Here is a 21,266-nt window from a genome sequence, read left to right on the forward strand (position 1 = left end):
TCACCCGAAAATCATTTTTGGTACAGTCTCAGATTTCCCACTTCCTTCCTTTGCTATGACTGATTCTATTTCCTGCAAACATAGTGATTTTAATTTTTTTTTTTTTAATAAGGATGCCAGATAGAATAAAATAAGTAACTCCATGAGTTGACACTTCTCAGAACATCACACTTGATCTATGACTTGCCAAAACATCAACCACCTTGATCCTTATCAGAGACCACAACAAACCTCTGCAGTTCAGCATCCATGAGTCTAAAAAGAAGCAAAACTGGCAAAAAAGTCTGGCAGTACCTTCAATAAAACTTTGCCATTTTCATAGCTCCAAAAAGGGCACAGGAAGGTTTTGACGAATTTCCGAGATCCCAGCAGTTAGCAACAATGTGATTCAGGTGACTTTACAGTGATATGGAAAGAGATGGCTCTCCAAACAGGCCTGCATGGAAGATGCCAGGGTTGAACACATCCATTTTACTTATCAAGTGACCAAGACTGCAAGATTAAATAACTTGTAGGGAGATCACAGAGAAAGTCACAAATCCAGATCCAAGCCTTTCATGTTTCAGTCAAAAGCAGAGGCTCATAGATTGGCCCTGTGCATCTGACACAGCTATGGCCATTGGCCAGGGGGACTGCACATGGAGAACAGGTCCAGCATCCTGTGCTCTCCTTCAGGAGTCCCTGCTCATGGGCTGAGCCACAGCTGGAAGGAACTGCTCTAACAGCCCACAACTTGCTCCACCCTCTCCCAAAGGTCCTTCAGACAAGCATTTACATTCAGTCACCACAGAGGAAGAACACCCACATCACATCACACGGGGCTGCTGTGCTTGGCTATATGAAGAGTGCACATCACTCCATGGGCAGGGGAGGACTCCACCATGGTCCTCAGACACAGCAGCACCTGTCCAGCTGTGCTTTTTATGCTTTCTGTCCAGCTTTTATGCTACAGAGCAGATGTTTCCCAGGAGTAACCAAAATGCCCATTTGGACTAAACACACACATGCAATATATAAAATGTGTGACCACTGCTTTTAAAGTTCTTAATCTTCTATAGATTTCCTTAATGCAACTCCAAAATTGCAAACTGAACTATGCAAAGCTCCTTCAGTAATAGCTACATTTTCAAATAACCTTTTCACCTTTATCCACTTTCATACAATTCCTGAAGCCTAAAGAATCACCAAGACATTATAACACTAAGTGTCCCTCTCTGATTTTTACACATTAATGAAAGGCATGCATTCTTGTGATGGAAAAAATTCATTTTGACATAGTAGCTAGAATCAAAATAACTTGAGGTGCATCTCTAGTGGGACATATGTATTACTGCTCTATTCAAATAAAAACTATAAATAAAGAAAAACTATTTATTCCAAAATAGATTGCATCCATCATCCTTTCCAGACACAAGGCAGATTTGGTGATCAAGGGAACGAAGAAAAAGTTAGGAGGAAAATGAGGGAAAATAACCATAAAAATAAATTCTTCACTCGCTCTTGACTTCAAATGTTAAGGAAAAGATAACAACAGAAAAACCCATCACCAAAACACCAAACCTGCTTCAGGTGAAAGCAAACTTTTTGCTGAAGAGATAAAACGGTAACAAACATTAAACATGTTTCCATCGCCCAGCCCCACATTCTTTTATTTGTTACATCTTTGCTGCACTACTTCAATAATGAGAGAAATGACATTCTCACTTTAGTTATTTCCATCCCTGACAGGTAAAATCCTTTTTTTATTAAATGCCTATTAGTAAGTCTCACAGTGTGGAAGCTGCCAAAAAAAGGAACAATAGCTCCATCTTTTCTAAAGTACACTTAAGAAGAAAAGCACATTGTGCTTAAAGCAGCTGCACTTGATGGCATTACTAAAAACCCTTGCTTTTGTCAGCTGGGGTCAAAATTTGTCCTTGGTGAAATTCCCCTGACTTAAAATAAGTTCACACCAAAGAGGAATCCAACTTAGTGCCTTCAGGTAATGAAACATGGTACAGTCTTTGTGCTAAATATATTTTTTTTTGCACTCCAAATTCATCTCTCCTATGACTTACAGCCTAAGGGACTTCAGTTTTATTAGCACTAGCTACAGAGGATTAAATTATTTCTCTTTCTAGAAAAGGCATGTATCTGGTTCCTATATTTTCTCTACACTATAACATCACTGGCAGTAAAATAATGGCATTGAATCACACAAACATGGTTCAGTGGAAGGAGCTTATTAAAAAAAAAAGATTTGTGGAAATTCAATACAATTTTCATATTAGAATAGCAATTGTTTTTCTAATAGCAGATGCTTCATTTCTTGTTGAGACACCCCAGGACCATTTGGGAATGCTGGGTGTGGGGTTCTACAGCATCTGAAGTCTAATCTTTAGTTAACTAAATATGCCCTTTTCCCTTTTTTTATTAATTAAAGGGATCATGTTATTTATAAGACAAATGACAGATGGAAAAGCTAAGAAAGAGTTAATAAGGGCCTTAAATACAGAAAGGATATTAAAAGATCTACAAGCAAAACTTCAAATCCCAATTCCCTTCAGAAAACAAAAGAATTATTTTTAGCAAAGTATTTATAAAATAATTATGTGAAGCTTAGAACTTGTTAAAGACAAATTTCTCTTCAAAAAAGAAAAACTTTAATAAATCCCCTAACAAAGACAAGGATTAATGCCATCCCAATTCTGTGCCATAAAATTTTCCTCAAAACTACTTTTCATCAGTGGAGTACCTCCCCCCAGAGACCCTCAGTAATGCCATTTGCCTGCACTTACACAGTTCCAGTACTGCATTATGGGCTGCATATTTCTTAGGACTCCTTTGGCATTGCCAGAGTCAGTTTGAATCAAAGAACCAGATATTTGTGTTTAGTGATAAATGCCCCAGTTCAGCAAACACTTGGATATACACTCAGCTGTTCTGCTGAATCAGGACCCACGATCCCACATCCTACTGCTCCACATGGGTGCAGAATTGTGCAGAATTCTGCTGAAATTCAACTGGTTTTAGCTTGAGAGCCTTGCTGATACAGGAAAAATTAAGTCTGCTCAGTTCAAGCCATTCCAAGTCTGTGATACAATTACCTCTTTGAAAATACATAACCCTTCTCTGTATCCTGACTCTTTAAATTCTTCAGAATTTTTGTGTGGGTTTGGAAGATAAAAAACCACTATTTATGCATAAAGCACATAGAAATGGCACAGGATTTGATTCAATTCAGTTGCTGAAAGACAGATGAACAGATTAAAAAAGTCATTTACAAAGGAATAGATCATTATGCAGCACAAGAATGCTGAAGAAACTTAAATCAGGGGACACAGATTTAGTCTAGCTTCCCAGTTTTAATCAGTCTTTGTATTTAAAGTACTCACTTAAAACAATTTACTGCTTGAAAGGTATTATGTTTTGTGTGAAATGAAAATTAACTCATTTTTATGTATATTTTGGCATCTCAAAGTTATGCCACAGAGCTCACTGACATGAATTTAGGAATTCATCATTTGATTCCCTATCAGATAAACATGTGGTATTAATATGACTCAAATCACCATCAGGATGATGAAGGAATAAAAAAATTAGAACAATTTCCACTTTTAATAGCCAGTCACTGGTTTCTCAATAGCATTTCTCAGAACTGAGAACATGTTAGCCTCCCCTGAAGAGCATGGGCATTCCCTTGCAGCCCCTGCAGGAGCGCTTGCAGCTTTTCTGACACAGCACAGCACATGAACCTCTAATTCTCTGAGACTGCAAATCTTCAAATGTTCTGAGTGCTGGTTCATTTCATCCTCAAAAGTCTGAACACCCAGACCGTAAACAGACAGGAATAGGTGATTTTACAAGGGAGGCGAAGTCAGCTAATTATGCAAAAGATGTGAAAGGAAAGGGAAGTAGAGAGTGAAATCCTCATCCATTCAAAAGCTGAATGCTGCAACCAGCCTGTGCTTTACTTCAGTCCTAAGAATTCAAGATACAACCTCTGTCCCTTGGTTCGCATCCCCTAAACACAATTTAAACAAACAAAAAATTCCACACCTCAGGCAACAAATACTTCGGGGAAAAAATAATTACAGTCTAATTACATCTGGGAAATACCCAGCAAACACTGTTTAAAATAGAAGGAAATTTGTGTAACTCCAAGTATTAATTTCTATTTTTTTTTTTATCATGTCCTTCATCTTCTAGTGGAAGGTTTTTCTACTGTGCATTGAAGAATCATATATTGCTTTTCGAAACACAATGTTCAAGGTCAGGGGAAGTTCATCTTTAAAAACCATAAAAACTAGGTGTCATGACAAGGCCTGTTTCTTCCTGCTGTTCTGCTTATTAACACGGCACCCATCACCATCACATCTGGGGGCACAGATCCAGAAGATACGTGAGCTTGCAAGTGAACAGTCTTACTGAAAATGAAGCACACATGCTCTGAACAATGTAAGATTACTTACAAAAACAAGTGTCTAAAAAGAAAGAAAAAACAGCTAGAAATACAATAGAGTGGAGAACCAGGGAGCAAAGAGCTGTTAGAAGAGAACCATAAAGACCTGGCATGAGCAGATAAACCAGTGACCTCAGTATTACAGAAAATAGGTAAATTCTTCAATATATCTAATTCTTACAGGATCTTCACCTGCCTGACCACAACCATGAAACACAGTCAGAAGGAGAAAGGTGCCTACAAGTCAAGCACACGCAAAGCTAAATATAAGGGGGGGTTGAAGCAAAGTGAACACAGCTCCATGGGCAAATTCCAGTTGGTATCAGGCACCCCAGCTGCACTGCTTTCTCAGCAGCAGCAATGACTTGCACCAACAGAGGACCTACCACAGAGGCTGCAGTGAGAACCTTTGGCCACTGTAAATCCATAGACTATCATCCTTCTGTCTTCTTTCCAGTAATGCAGGATAGAAAACAAAAAAAAAACAAAAAAAAAAAAAACCAAACCAATGAAAAAAAAAATAGAAGTTGAAGGAATGGGAATATTTTTTAACTTCAAGGAAGGACCTGTCTTGAAGGTTTGGCCCTCATATTCTAGAGCAGGTATCTATTTCAGTTGTCCTCTAAGACATTTTATTAAGACACGCATCATGCACCCAACTGCACTAATTTGCCAGCAAGTAAAATAAATATGTTCCAGCCTTTGATTTAAGCCACATTAGGATACAATATTTTTGCTCCAAGATTACAAAGCCAGACTAATTTAAGAGGTCATCCAAGGCCTGGATAACTGTGTGTAGTTCTAAGTTTTTGTGTGCAGCTCCTACTGCAGGTTGCCAGACCTTAATTTAATCCCACTTCAAAAACTTAATTCCTTCAGTCGAGTAGATAGCTTGCCAGAAGTTTCTCTCTCCATCCTGCCTTGGACTTTCCATGAAGTAGAAAAATCTCAGAGTAATAAAGGTTTTCTTTGCAGTCTTTTTCTTCCCAATTAAAGCTTTATAAATAAAAGCTTACAAGAAATTCATGTACAAGACGAAGGCAAATCAAATTCAGGTAAGCATTAAGCTACATACATCCAGGTAGTATGAGGAGGTAGAAGAACAGGCAAATATTCTTTGAATATTTATATAGACTATTTGCAATGCAGTTAGTGAGGTATAACATTTAAACTATTAGCTTGAAAAACATGCATGTCTGTGACTCATCTTTGACCACCCGTTTCTGTGTATCATGTTGTGAAACTCCAGGGTTTTGGGGGGGTTTTGATATATTTAACACACTAGTACCTTCAAGAGCAAGACTGGAAAAAAAGAAACCAAAGAAAACATGGATTCTGTCTAGAACCTCACTGACACCTGAAAATACAAGAATGCTGAAGCTATTATAATGTCAGCAAAAGCCCCCCCATAACCAGTAGCAGCAGTTTCAGTGTAGGATTGGCAAACAAAACAAAGATGTGCTCGGCTGCAGCAGCCTCACTTCTTCAGAAACAAAGAGCAAGCTGGAAAAAGACTCAAGTGTAAAAAAATCAATACCCTAGAGAGGTGGCATGCTGCCCCCTGCCTCCCCCAGGCTCCACCACAAGCAAGGGATTTTATTTATACTTCTTAACTTTATTTAGACTTCTAGTTTTATTTATACTAGTACATTTGTGGCTCAAGACTGAAAAAGCACGGGTTCTGTGCACAGGCAATTAGGAGCCACGCCTGCAGTGCCCTGGCCACCACATTGACCAGAGCCCAGGGTCCTCTGCCAGCTTTTCATAAAACTGGAACACACTGTGTGCTCCCACCTGTTCTTCACCCAGAGCCACAACTCCCTGCATTTAAAGCATAACTGTTTGCATTAAAAGGACTCCAAGTCTCAAGTTGCAAAAGCTCTATCTAAATAACCTTCAGAGAGCTGTCCTTCCTCAGTTTTAATTACATCTGCCTGACATCTCTTCCCTCTTCATCATAGTCCATCGGTTCTTGCTCTTATCTCATTGTACTCATTATACTCTGTAAAGGACATTATCTAGTTGTTCTCATTAAGAATTTATTGAAAAAATTAAAAAGCATGGAAGAAAACCAAAACATACAGGCAGATATAGCCAGAAACCACAAAGACAGTGCTTCCTCACCTTCTAACAGACTGTAACCCTTCCTACTCCCCTCAGCTGATTTCTTCCCATACAGATAGAAGAAAAATCAGTCTCCAAGAAAGAATGAATTTGAAACTCGCCTTCCTCCAAGCAGGGTGCTGGAGTAGACTTCCAGAGGTCCCTTCCAGCCAAAATCATTCTGTCACTCTACTTAAGCATCTGATTGATCCAAAGCTTTTTAAGAGTTTGTTTCAAGAATATCTACCAGAGGAAAAAACAGAGCTGCGAGTAAAACCAAAAAAACCACAAAAAATTTCAAGACAGACACGTTACATTTTCTGAACACTGACTAACTTTCTAATAGTAGTACTGCTTGATTGCACTTTTAAATCACTGGGTTTTAATTAAAGCTAGCATTAAGAGGTAAACTGACTCGATAGGCAAGCATTCTCCTCAGCAGTAAAACAGAATTATGGTTTTGATCAATTAAAAAAGCTTTTCTTTTCTGCACTGGCCTTTCCTTTTAAGTAGATTTTTACACATCTAGAATGATACAGATTTGCTGCAAGTAATGGCTTTTGTCAGCCAAGAGCAGCATTGATGTCCTCAGCTCGAGCTGCAGACACACTCAGACACACCCTGCATTGCTGGAAGTCTGTCTGTAACGAAGCTATTGCAAAATGTCAGCATCACGTACTATTAAACAATCAAAGTTACTCATGTTGGATGGATGCCTTCAAGGAGGTCAAACCCAGAGAAAGTCCCACAAGGCTTGAGGGCTTGAAATAACATAATTTTCCATGCTGAAGATGAAATGAAGCCAAATTGTAACACATTTAATTGTTTAGGCCTGTCTCTTCCAAAGCTGGTCATCTTTTCCACAGTGAGGACATCTCAGATTTAAGCAAGCCATCTGTCCACTGTCTACTTTTCCCACTGTCTCATTTTGACTGACTGACTGCACACCCACTTGGCCTCTTCTCCAAAGACCCACGCTGTACACAAGCTGGACACATAAGAGGCTTCCCCTTGCAACCACAGAAAGAACTTTGACAAACAAACATTCTGAGTAGAATCACTTCAGTGCTTAAAGAAACTACAGAATAAACTAGGTACTTGAACTCGACAGATCTTTCCTTTCTCTGTCACAAGTTATTGCAACATGCTGTTTTAAATATCCCCAGCTAGGCAAAAATGTAGGACAGGAACAATCCCTTTAAATGGCAATGCATGTTCCTAACCTAAGAGGACTCCATTTACACAGACAACTGGTATTAACAGGCTTCTGCCATCATTGCTAATGGTTGACTGCAAGTCAGGTTAGACAACTGTCAGGAATGCCTGAGGTGAGGTTTATCCCAATAAGGCAGGAAGGATGGACAGACTCTGTGACCTATTATGAATCTTTCTGGGATTTTGTCTGACATTTTTTATGAAGTCAAATAACTGGGGCTTAATTCCAGATTACAGGTCTTGGAGGCAGCATGGAGCTGAGCAGGTACACCCTTTCAGCCCAGTTCTGCAGAGAGACTCTAGCAGCCTCAGCTTCACCAGCCCAACCCTGCACCTGGGAAAATCAATTCAGACTCCTGGCAGAGCCAGTAGTTCATCATGCTGGCAGAGCTACACTGCTTCCACTCCCAAAGGCTTCCATATCAACCCTCCCCTTTAAGTGCACCATGCAATTTTTAAAAATAAATAGGTAAATAATCTAAATCATTTACATTACTACTGCAGTTCTTAAATTATTTTAAGGGTGAACATAGATGCAAGAAAACATTCTTATAGGAACAGCATTGTTTCTCACATCATATAGGATGCAATTACGATCACAGTAGTTTTACAGAAAACCTAAACAAACTTTAGCTGACCTACTTTCTTCAGCATGAAAAAGTATTTCTGATCAACAATTCTAAATATGTACATCCCGTTAATCCACTGAATGCATGATTTGCATAATACCACCTACCTGCAGCTGCAAAGCACAAAACCATCAAAGCAAACACGGAAGTCACACAACTTGACATTTTTGTAAATGCTCTATCTTCTCAAATCAACTTGCTTTGTGGCTCCTCATGTAGATTTACTTTCTTTGAAATTTGTGGTGAGCTTTGAAATCAGATCTTCTGGACTTTTAATTGCCTACAGAAAGAAGTAAAAATAAACATTAATACAAATACAACAATAGAAATATTGTTAGATATTTAAAATTATGTCTGTTGTAAGAAGAGAAACAGAACTTTCTCTTAAAGGTCTAGTAGGGGAGTGCATTTTATTTTGTCAGATACCCTAGGCACCAATAACCCAGTACTCCTCCCCCTGTATTTCAGTACTTCTTTGCAGATGTTGTTCCCTTATATTATACATTGTGCAAGTTAGGATCTGTTTGGAAGTGAGGCCCCAGAGTCCTCTCTGTCAGCTAATAGCAAAGTCCCACTGAAGCCTGCCAATGGTACTCACACCCTCAGACATGTTTATTTTAAGTAATCAGACTTTCTCTGGTGCATATAAACATTTGTTTGCTCAGTTATCTGCTGCTACCTTTATTATAGCACGGAGAAATGTTTCACATTTGCTCTAGCTGGTTGATGGCTAACTCAAATTTGCAAACGAGGAAAAGTAGGAAAAGCCAGCTCACAAAATAGGAAGATCTCTCCCTAAAGAGAAGAAAGCTGAGCAAAGGAATAAGGAACCTAAACTATTTACCCAATAAGTAAACACAACTGCTAGCGAACTTGACGTTCAGAAGAAATTTCCAAGAGAATCATCTTTTCCTTTGGGGTATATCTGGGTGGCTATTTTTGTAAATGAGATCACAAAAGGGCATATTAAAAGTATAACCAAAAAATCCTCATGTGGAAGAGAAAGAGAAGACACGAGAGTTTTGGGTTTATTAAATATGTTTTCATGCCAATGCTTTTTACTACAACCAGCTGCAAGGAAGGCTGGCAAAAGAGGGCATCTGAATCAAAACCATTCAAGACTATGGGGCCATCTTCACTGAAATCTGCTGCTGTAAGGGCCACCAGTCCATGTAAAAGTGAGGGTCTAAAAAGCACAAAGACCCTATCTTGCTGAGAAATTTTTATCTGCAGATCAAATCATGAATATGTGCTGCTAGGAACACCAGGAAGAACCTGACTACTACTAGCTTTTATTAGGTTTAAAAGAAGGCTGGGGAAATGGAAGGGAAGGAAACACATTTTGAAGTACATAAGGACAAGCAGAGAAGAAAGAATGAGGTTTTAATTTGGTTTCAATTAGGAGCCTCTGATGCCCATGAGAATTTCAACACATAAGGCTCAGCTAGAGCCCAGTGAAAAGCATGGTGCTTTTGAAACACACCAAAGCACTGACTGGAAGGACAGATCTCATTGCTATGCTAAGCTAGAGTACAACAAATTGTTATCCTTAATTCAGTGGTACTTCAAGCAATCTACATTTGTTAGAGCCAGCAGCAGAGGAAACACAAATCACTTGAGTGCACTACTATTTTCTCCCTGCCTTTCACCTACATGAATAGTTTTCTTCGTAAAAACCTGCTACTCATCTTCCTCAGAATTTCAGATTTTTTAAAGCTAGCCTTTGAACTAAAAAGTCACCTTTAATACTACAACAACATGGAAGAATTCACAGGCTAGAAGCATGAGGCTTACTCTTTAAAAAAACCCCATCTTTCCCTGTGGATTTTCCAGTTCTTACTGACAAGCACTCCCAGACCATAAGGCTCTGTGGTCTATGGATGGCTTGTCACTAAGAAATTACATTCTGCACTGTTCTGCCACTAACAGAAATGTCTCCACCCCCACACGGGCCTAATGCTCTCTAGAAAGGGATGGGACTGCTCTAAAGTGCTTGAAGAACTATAAATGAATATGAACAACTGCACACCCTGGGTTAGGTTCAGGCTTCAGGACATTTGAGCACCTTTCTACTCAGCCCAATTCTGTACTTTTAGTCAAGTACCTATTATGCAGTAGTCTTCTTGAAATCAGCAGTCTCCTTAGCTTCAACTTTTCACACTTTTCTTCTCTTGGTAAGTTAATTTTTGTTTACTTCATCAAAGCTTCTCTGCCCAGTGCAACCTTCAGGCAGCCAGAGCCACAGATTCTAGGGTGTTTCTGTTCCCTATTAAAGGCTTCTCTAGCATAGGAATTTGCCACATTTCTTGCTGAATTGGGATCTTATTGTTTTATTTACCCCTTTTACTTCTGCTCCCTTAAGCCCTTTCCCCAACAGCCACCATCTGTTTCATTAATCAGCACCTACCTTTCCCATACAAGTTCTTCCCCTGCCTTAACTCTACCCTTCTTGTTGTCTAAACTTTTCCTTTACTGTCTGAAGAATAACTTCCACTTCCTCTCTGCCTTATCAGCATGGACTCTGGTAATTCCCTCCTCTTTCCACATGTGGTGCCGAGGTTGCACAGCTCTACAACACTGCTAACAAACACCTCTCTGCCAAAGCAAGCCAAAATTCCTCCTCCTCTGAAGTCACATCACAAGTCCCAACAAAGTGAATGGGGATACTTGAGTGAAGCCAGCAGGAACTGTCCCTTTGTGTTGTTTTGCCATAGCAACATGAACCCAAGTTTCTAGGCCATCCAAGGCCGCCTTCACAGCCAAAGCTTTTTCACTTTTTGTTTGCTTGTTTTAGGCATGGCAACCATTTCACTCATTTAACCGGTTTTTCTTCCATTTGTCCAAGCTGCTTCCCTGTGAGAATGGAGTGAATACATGCATGCCATGTGTAAGTAAATAAGGCAATAATTTGTAATCAAGTACACCCAATCTCATGTAAAAAACCCCCACAAATAGTTAACTATATGAGCGGTTCTATGAACTAAGGAACAGCAAAAGAGCTTATTTATAACCCTACTCCTATTAAAAATGCATTTTTGAAGACTTATTAGCTGACATCATGTCAATTCTGCATGATTTGCATACATACAGGCAGGAAAGCTGATTAATAGCATTAGCAAATGTTCGTGTGGAATTGAAAATTTGTCTGTATTTTTAAATGTCTATGTCCAAGGCATATACACAAAGTCCCACAAGTTCATTCAGAACTGAAAATAGTAACTTATTCATAAACTATAAAGGGACAGATTCTGGCTTAGAAACAACAAACTGGTTTCATTTTCAGGGAATATATGAATAGTAATAAAACTAAAAACTGTGACATATCAAAAAGTCCAGGGAAAAAGTAACTCTGATGTCCTGCAGTTCACATGCTGCTGTGCTTGTAATGGGACATTTCAACAAGTCACAGTTAAAGGCTATGGGAACTGGAAGAGTGCCAAATGAAGATGTTTTATGCTATTTAGTAATGTGCCCCTCTATTCCATGTGATTTTTGTTTTAGCTTTTTGTTTATTTATTTTCTTATTAATGTATTACAATGCAGCCTGCCAAATTACAGGAACAAAAATATAATCAAATAAGTCCAATAAAAATGTTAAACCATTCCACCTATCTAGTAATAATGTACTGGAGGGGGATTTTGTTACCTGGTACATATTTTGCCCACAGCTGGAATCAAAGTGTGGACAGGGGTGTCTATTCTCAGTATCATTTCATAATCAACTTCCCCTTCAGATTTACAACTTTCCCTTTTTTTAATCACCTGATTTTATTGCTGTCAATTTAGATGACACCAGACATTGGAAGCTTTAGGTGAAAAATCACTGCATAATACAGCACAAAAGTAAGAGACAGCTTAGAGAAACAGGACCAAAAAATCATTCTGTTCTATATTCCCAGGACTTCCCTTCCCCCAAACACAGGGAAGTATGCAGCTAAATCTTCCTAGGCTGAGGGCAAGGTTTTGCTTACTAAGAGTAAACAAGAGAATAGTCTCTTAAAGGATCAGGATGCAGGAGGGTTTCAATGCGTGGAAGGGAAGGAAGTGCATTCGGGCATCCTTTAATGGAAGGAGTACACCACGCTTGCACAAGGAGCAGACTGGAACAGATTGCTTTTTGTCAACAGCAGAAATTCCTAGAGGTTACTGAACCTCTACAGGAGGAAGCCCAGATGGCACTGCAGACAGAGTGTAACAAGACCAACATCCCACCTGTAATCTGAGTACCAAATCAGAATTTTCTTCCTTTATCACAGAGCCCTCGGGCACTTCCTACATCAGGACATCTCTAAAAGGAATGGAGAAAACATAGGCAAGGATGCTGTACAGCTCTTCTACTGTAATGGCTCAAGAAATCTGCAATCTCATACCAGCTTCAGCTGTGTATTCTCTGGGCAATTCACAGCTACTCTGTTCTTTCATAGGCAAAAGAAGTCACAACAGGACCTCACCTTTGCCACAGCAGCACCCCCTTACACCTGCCTGGAAAGACAACACTACTTTAAGCATTCAGCTTCCACCTTGTAGTTAGAAGATGGAGAAGAAATCTCACTGATCTTACCAGGGAATACCAGCAGCACAATTTTATGCCATATTTCTGATACACATAAAGGAGGCAAAAAAGCAGAGATTACTAGAAACATACATACATAAAAACATGGCAACCCAAGAAATCTCAAATGTACATTTAAATAAAACTCAAGTTCCCAATTAACCAGTAATATCTCACCACATCTAACAGGATCTAAGCTCATGTTTTTTAAATGGGACTTGCTGCTTCTAAGAAGTTCACCCTAAAACAAAAATAATAGAAATAGGAATCTGCACACTAAGCAAGATCATCATAACTTGCATGCAAAAACATCCCTACAACGTTTCCTTCTCATAGTTAAATTTCTTTGGACTAATTACCAACTTTTTTATTGTTTCTAATTGGAAACAGAATAGGTTTCCTGGCACTGGACTATCTTACTCTTCACAAACACAGTAGCAGCCAACAACTTGACACAAATTTAATTTATCTTAAGTTTTACTTGGCTGGGTTTCTAATTGCACACCTAAACTAAACAGATAACAGCTCTAATATACCTATCAAGACAGGTATAACCCTAGGGAGTGCATCTCTGTGGAACTGAAGCCACAGCAGGATGGAAAGTACCCAACAATTCAGCAAGGCTTCTTCCACACAGGGTGAAAGATTTCAGCAAATTGCTGTTAGTGAATGCTTGGCACTGTTATTTTTTTCAAGACTGAACTGCAAAACCTTAGGACTGCATCTAGAAATATTCTACCTAGAACCTTCCTACCAGGAAAAAAAACTAAATCCATCACTGGTAGATTTAAAATCTTGAAATGACATTTAGAAGAGTAGTTTTGAAACCACAACCTATAACTACCAGCAACTGTCTGGGTTAATTGTGAGAAACCCACAAAGTGTATGATGAAAAGCAAGACTACAGCATTAAACAAATTCACTGTATAAGGATGCAATCCTCTTTGGAAAGGCTAAAACAAACAAACAAAAAAGATAGTAAATAAATGAACAGGATTGAAAATCAGTGCTTCTCATTACAGGGGAATTGGATGAGGTGATACAAACCAGCCCACCTCACTGCCAAGGTCCATTAGATACTACAAGTAAATTAACAGGCTGAAATATAAACTACTAGGTATTTTAAAGTTAACTGCATGCATTATCAGACCCACTTTTTGGTAAAAAAAGCAAATAGAACAACAAAAGAAGCGTGTCTTTTGGTCTCTAGAATAAGGCAAACACTAATAGGCAGATTAGTAGATTATTTGTTCAGGTTGCTAAACAAGAATTCAAGATAAACACACTAACCAAAAGTTATCTGTTAGCCACTAAATTTTCAGCACATCTTACAGATAGGAAACTTCTCCCACACAATAGGGAAGTCCTTAAAGGGACACACGATTAAAAGAAGGAGTCAAAGGGAGTTTCCCTTTGTGTAGGGGTACCTACCCTCTCACTTTCTGTCAAACAAATGGTGTCATTCCATTTGTTGAGCAGAAAAATCCATTCAGGTTGGAGCAAAATTTTTTCATAAAATTTCTTTATAAGCACTTCATTGGGGATTTGCTTCACTCAAGATATGAATCACTAGCATGTTCCACTCAGAATGAGTGGAGAACACTCCCATAAAATCATTATCATTCAGAATTTCCTTTAATCATTTTACATTAAATGTATGAATGACAACTGTCAAAAAATTTTTGGGCATAGGTATGGGGAGAAGGAAGACCACAACAAATTTTTGTAGTCATATAAATAATTGGTGCATCTTTCTGTCAGAAGGAAATTATCATCTATATAATCATCACTGGAGTGAACCAAATCACCAGATCTACAAGTTTTTAGAAACATTGGTGATTTTAACTGCTGGAGGGAGGAACTAATCTATCACAGAACACAAGCTGTACATACTGGAGGAGTGACTTGGTTCATTAATGCAATAGCTTTTTTACAAGAAAAGGTTCTTTTCAAATACTGCAACAGCTGCTTTGGAAAGCAGAACAGATTTTGTTTCACTCAAATCATTGTAAAAAACAATGAATCACATGTGTGATAAAATGAATTCAGCAAATTTATACTACACAGTAAGCTCACTGGATACTTTGGGATTTTTTATTGTCCCTGACTCACACAATAAAGCTCACCAGTTTCCAACAGAAAAAGCCTATGCTTACAAAGGAGAATCAGGGAATAAATGAATTGCCACTATTCTTCAGAATCACTAATAACACCTTATGTATCACAGCCCCATTGCCTTCTGTGCAGAAAAACAACCTCTAGACAGTAGCTCTATAATTAACTCGTTTCAGACCCAAGACCTCTTGATAAGCTACTCTCCTGCAATCTAAACAGGTCTCCTGCAAGGTCACAACAGAAATCATCTAAAAGAGAGGCCCTTTCCAGCTGACTCTCAAAATTTTATAACATCTTACAGCAGGATAGAAGAAAAAAAAATCTGACTTTGGCCAACTAGTGTACTGAAATTAGACAGATTATTACATAGAAGTGCTAAATACCATGCAATTAAATTTGTTAATAATAAGCAGGTGTCACTCATTTTGAAGTAGTATTCACAGGATGAAGATGAAATAGTTTTCACATTTTCCTCAAAAACACCATTCATTTCATTATAGAAACATCAGAAACTAGCACACTGTCCAAGACATAATTATTTTTAAGCAGTACAAATAAACAGTTATTACACTTAAAATGCAATATATGAAATGTTCTCTGCTAAACTCAACAAATATGACTACTTAGATAATCAAGATCATAAAGTTCTCCTTTAAAGACATCTATTTTGTGATACTTGAAATTAAAAAATATGGAATATAAATTAAATGGCAGCTTTAAAGTCCCTCTTTCCACGATTTCCAGAGATATCTGAAATCTGGTAAATCTCTTGCATTTTGGCTACCACAGAGTTAATTGTTGCTGTAACAGTACAAGAAATGCTGCTCTGTTGGATGAATGCCAGCACATAAAAATGCGAATCCACAGTGATGGATAAAGCAATTCTAACTGCATTACTTTTTGCTAGTACCTGTTTATGGCACAACATGCTTGTATTCATGAAGTGGCTAGAAACTAGCATACCACTGTTAATCACCACAAATACTATAGAAGCAATGCCTACTTATAAGACACAAATATTTTGTGGAACTAGATCAAAAGCAATGTAATTGCAAAGATATTTGCAATCTGTACCCCAGATAGTATTTTCTGAGATTCACATAAATGGCCCAAGACTTGATAATTTGTGTCTTTAATTTTACCACAATATTATTGGCAGTATCAAAGAAAAGAATTGTAAGACAAATCAGGCAAAGATTTACCAATATTTGCAAATCACATTAAAGCAGAAATTTCAGTTTGGCTCTACAAAGTACACACTTCAGCATCTCAGAGAACCGTCTGGAGAGAATGTTTTGGGATTCCACAAAAATGACAGAAGATGAAGATTGCCAATGGAATTTAACATACATTTTTTTGTACCTTTAGTAGCAAGCAACATCATGTGATGCTCTTAGAGAACAACACATGGCCATCGAAATATGCATACACTTTATATACATTTATATCTATTTTATACCTCATTGTGCAATTAGTGCCATTCCAGAACCAGAGCTTACACATCTTGCTTTAAACCTGACCTGGGACTGTTAATTTTGGTTGAACTCTATTGTGTCTGTACTTGTTCTAACACCTAATGCTAGCAGAATATACAATTGTTATCACTCACAAGCAGCAATTGGCTACTCTGTAGCAAACGCTCCTTGGCATGTTTTTACCCCACCATCAGGGAAAGGTGGCTTAACCCCAAGTAGAAGCAGCAAGATTATCGCATTTACTGTGGGTAAGGGGCTCTTACTGGGGAATAGCTGACACTCTGCAAATTCCCATTCAGCCATCTGTTTGTGCATCCACACCTTCAGTATTTGCCACTTGGCCGCACCAGACTTCGCAGACCAGAAAGCAATATGGATTGGTGCAAGCCATCCACATAACCTTCTTTGGCAACAGCCTTTACACTCAGCATTCCTGGTACAAAAGACTTAATCATTATGCCAATATGAACCAAAAAGGAACATCATTATTGCTCTGTGCTGGGACCATCAGTTGACCTCTACAGCAATAAGCCAGTAATGACTTCTTAAAACCTAAGAGACTATCTAAAAATATTTTCTCTTGTGGAAATCCTAAATACTAGAAATAGTTTCTTCTGAGAACACAACTGCTTTGCAAGTCAACTTGAGCTCTCAAGATGTCTACATACAATCATATGTGATCTAGTAAGAGCTCCACTGTGAAAATATTTTGTCTAGTTCATTATCTGAAACTTTGCAGGATTACTCAAAATATCATTTCTTGGGTTTTATTCACTTCAAACATCTTCAAAGAGAAATTTCACTCACATAAACCTGTAGTGTTTTCGCAAATCAGTCATGGCTAATACGACAAAAATTGCATTCAGAAAAATGGGAGATATGCCTGTTAGAGGAAATTTATAACAAGTATTTGAAAATAATGTGCTTATTTCAATGTATGTTGGTGTTCCAAGTAAATTAACATTCACCTTCTAAAGAAATACCATCAAAAGTATAGGCCCAAAGTTTTAATAAATTACAACTGTGATAGAAGGAGAGACTTCATAGACAGCAAGTTTTGTGTTCCCCCTGCTGGTTTAGCAATTGACTTCCAAACACTTCATGTGGTAGGCATCAAGATGCTGGGGCATGAAGATATGTTTTGCAGGCCAGGAACAACAACTAAAACTTACTTTTTAAAAGAACTCGCATCCTCAGTGGATATCACTAACACGCTTTGACTAGATGAGGCTCTGGACACACAAAACATGCGTCAAAATCAACAACGAAACAAGATCTCCCCAGGGAGAGAAAGCATGTCAAGAGAGAAAAATCTGAAGTGTCACTTTAAACTTGAAAAGGTTGGACTGCAGCAAACAATTGGGGGAAGCAAGTTTCAGAGTAAAGGACTCTTCACTGAAGGAAGCCAATGACCTGCCCCCCCTCCAACACACGTCCCTCCCTTCCTCCCCCAGCCCAGCACCAGCTGCAGCAGTGGCCCATGTTTGCACTCAAGGAGCAGCTCCTCCTCAGCTGCAACTCAAGCCTTGTAAGCTTTCATGGGTTAAAATGGAGCTCTTCAAATGAATAAGCATCTTCCATTAACATTTAACTAGCACTCTTGTTGGGAATACTTAGACAGTATACCCGTGCAGTGCTAATTAAAACCCAGCTACCAACTCGTGCTGCGGCAGGCATTCATGGAGAAAACACATGCAACTGTAAGGGAAATAAAGTAATCTTCATAAGTAGCAATAAACAAATAGATTTTGTCTTGGGAAGACTTTTCATTTACACAAGTAAAGTCTTCCACATATGACACTACAATAGCATCAGTCCTCCGGGTCACCATGAGACAAACCTAATTGATGCCACAGTTAGTGAGCAGGCAGCTCTCTCACTTTGGGTTTTTTCCCCATTGGAAGTCTGATATCAGCCTGTTTGACCTCACCAAACAAAAAGTACATAAACTTAGATGAGTATAAATACACACCCAACCAGAGAAACTTTGTGTTAGAACAAAATCATGGCACTAGCATGTCCAAGCGTCTCTTTAACAAGTTACAAACACTACCAGAAATATATTGTAAAAAATGAACTGTGCTAATGATCATATATTTGAGAAGAAAATAATAAATGAGAGCAAATAAATTTTAACAGCTACAGCTTAATAGAACTGAGATAAGTAGATTTACATTTGGATACATCCACAGCAAGTGGAAAAGGCATAACTGCACATGCACACTACACCTGAAGTCCTTTTTCTTGAAAGGGAGAAGAAGTATCACATCCTGTGCTGCTTGACACCAATGACTTTGGAACTACAAGTGCACTTGAAACTGGGGAAAGCTCGTGTTTAAAAAGTTACTGTATGTACAGCTAACATTAAAGCCACATTCTTGTTATTACTAGGAGAGCCATACTCAGAAGACCACAGTGACCTGACTCCAGTGCATCCCCTGCAAAATATGCAGTAGTAAATCCCACATGTCAACTCCTCACTGAACTAGAACTGAAGGGACATTATACTGGCCCTTTTATTATTCTCACTTACACTGAACTCATACTCTGCTCGTACATTGCCGAGTTCACACCTGGCCTCATGAAGGGTACGAGGACGCACTCGCGCACAGCAGAGCGAGCCTCTGCAAAGCATTTCGCCCCCTGCCCGCAACGCGCCCAGCACGTACCCACCAGCCGGACACAGTGACTGCCGCTGGGACACCCCCTCGCCAGGCGCCCACCTCTCGGCTCTCCCCTCGGTTCCCACAGGGAGCCCTCAGATCGCACGGTCCCGAGGGGCGAGCCGCTCCTCTCGGCACGCGTGCGGACACTGACGGCCCCCGGCAGCTCCCGCACTGCGCGCCCGGCGGAGGCCCCCGGGACCCTCCCGCTCAGCCCGGTCACGGTGACACCCCGAGGGGCGCACACTCCGCGCCCGCACCAGCGGACGGCGCATCCCTGCGGGGCGCCCGACCCGAATCGCTGCTGTCGGGGCGGGGGTCGCGGCCGCCGCACCTACCCGGCGGCAGGTCCGTCCACGCCGCGTCCCGCGGAGCAGGCGCGCAGCAGCGCAGCTACGCCATGGGTACCGCCGGCCGGGACGGGAACGCAGCCCTCGCCAAGGCCGCCCAGCGCCGGCCACCGCTGCCCGGCCCGCGGAGGAGGCGGCGAAGAGGCGGAGGCGGAGGAGGCGCGTGTGCGCTCGCCCGGCCTCCGGCCCGGCAGTAACCCCGCGGCCCGCGGGGCGGGGCGGGGCGGGGCGGGGCGGGGCGGGGCGGGGCGGGCGGGCGGGCGCGGGCGGTGCCGCCATTGGGCGCGGGGCGGAGACGGCGCCGTGACGGCCGCGCCCGCCGCCACCGCCCCTCACTCCCGCGTGCCGCGAGTGCGCGCCGCGGCCCCTGCCTGCCCCGTCCCGTCCCCTCCCACACCTTTGACTTGCCCGCCCTGCCGGGAGCCGTGAGGGGGCCCTGGGGTCGCCCACGGCCCTGCTGTGCTGGCAGGTAGCGGCTCGAAAACCCCCGCGCAGCCGGGGCTAGGGGCACAGTCCTCGCTCACGGCAGCCGGAACCGGCAACGGCCTTTAAGTTACCGGCCTCGAAACCGCGTGAGGCCGCCGGGCACCGCGTCCGTAACGGAGCCTGGGCTGCGCTCGGTATCGGGCCCAGTGTGAGCGGCGGTGTGACGGTGCCCTGCCCTGTGCACCGAGGTACGTCCCTGCAGCCCCCCGAGCGGGCCCAGCTCCCACCGGCGGCTGGCGCAGAGCGAGGCCCCGGCCGCCCCCTCAGTGCTGCCACCCCAGCCGAGGGCAGCCAAAAACCCACAACAGAACGAGTTTTGGCCAACACCGCAGAGCTGACATCGCTTACAGCAGAGCAAACTATTCCAGTTCACTCAAGGTTCATTGTACTAGAAAATAACAGAAAGTGCTGTTCAGTGCAGAAGGCATGCCTAAGGTTGTCAAATCCCCCAACTTCAAGACTATCGAGTTGTGGAGAAAACTGTCACAAGGGAGCTACACCACAGATGAGGCCTTTCTACCCACAACTTCATACTTCAGCAGGATGAACAGAGTTAGTTTCTGACACAGTCCTGCAACATCAGGTCTGTGCTGCTCTCCAAACCTATCATGTCCTCTAAAGGTCATGGTAACGACAGCAGTACTAGAACTTGGCAAACTATTCTAGCAAAACTCTCATCACAAAACTGAGCCCTACTCCTATTACTATCCAAGTGAGCAATTGTTCTTCTGTAGGCATGGAGACAATGAGGAGATATAGAGAAGTAGAGAGGAGTAAACTACTCCTCTCTACTTCTCTGTATCTCCACATTGTCTCAGCAAAATTTTGCTATTTTAATTGGCTTTCTTACTGAGGGGATTAGGTGTGAGTTGATTTTTTCATAATGTTCTTTGACTTCAGGCCTTTTTCCCTGAGTCACAAATGCCAAGTTCTTACATCTACCCAAGAGGAGTGTTACAAGAGTTCAGACACAATTTAGCCACTCTTGAAATGTCAGTTTGCAACCTAGAATAATCCACTGCCATTACCTTTGACCTCTTTGTGTTTGGACAAGCCTTACTCACAGTTCTGCTGCATGCACCACACATCAGTCAATGGCTAGGACCCCCAAAGACAAGTCCTCAAAACTACTGCATTATCTGTATATGAGAGCTCTAGCAAGGAAATCAAAGTAAATCAAATAACAAGCATTACGTGTACATTAAATATTTTAGCAAACAGGCTTACAAAACCTGGA

At 40.9% G+C, this 21,266-nt stretch overlaps 1 protein-coding gene across 2 annotated transcripts in view; it reads right to left on the reverse strand.

The window, feature by feature from the left end:
• TGFBR3 (transforming growth factor beta receptor 3) overlaps positions 1 to 19,656 on the reverse strand; it is a 102,393-nt gene extending 82,737 nt beyond the window's left edge. For both annotated transcript variants that reach the window (XM_030226465.2, XM_030226464.2), the window contains exons 1-2: positions 19,532 to 19,656; positions 8,496 to 8,668 (exon numbers count right to left, since the gene is read on the reverse strand). In XM_030226465.2, coding sequence (XP_030082325.1) covers positions 8,496 to 8,553 — 58 coding nt within the window. In that variant the 5' untranslated portion in view covers positions 8,554 to 8,668; positions 19,532 to 19,656. The remainder of the gene's footprint in view (positions 1 to 8,495; positions 8,669 to 19,531) is intronic.
• Positions 19,657 to 21,266: the final 1,610 nt, after the last annotated feature.

The sequence above is a fragment of the Serinus canaria genome, chromosome 8 (genome assembly GCF_022539315.1).
Source record: "Serinus canaria isolate serCan28SL12 chromosome 8, serCan2020, whole genome shotgun sequence".
In the NCBI taxonomy this organism is placed as follows: Eukaryota; Metazoa; Chordata; class Aves; order Passeriformes; family Fringillidae; genus Serinus; species Serinus canaria.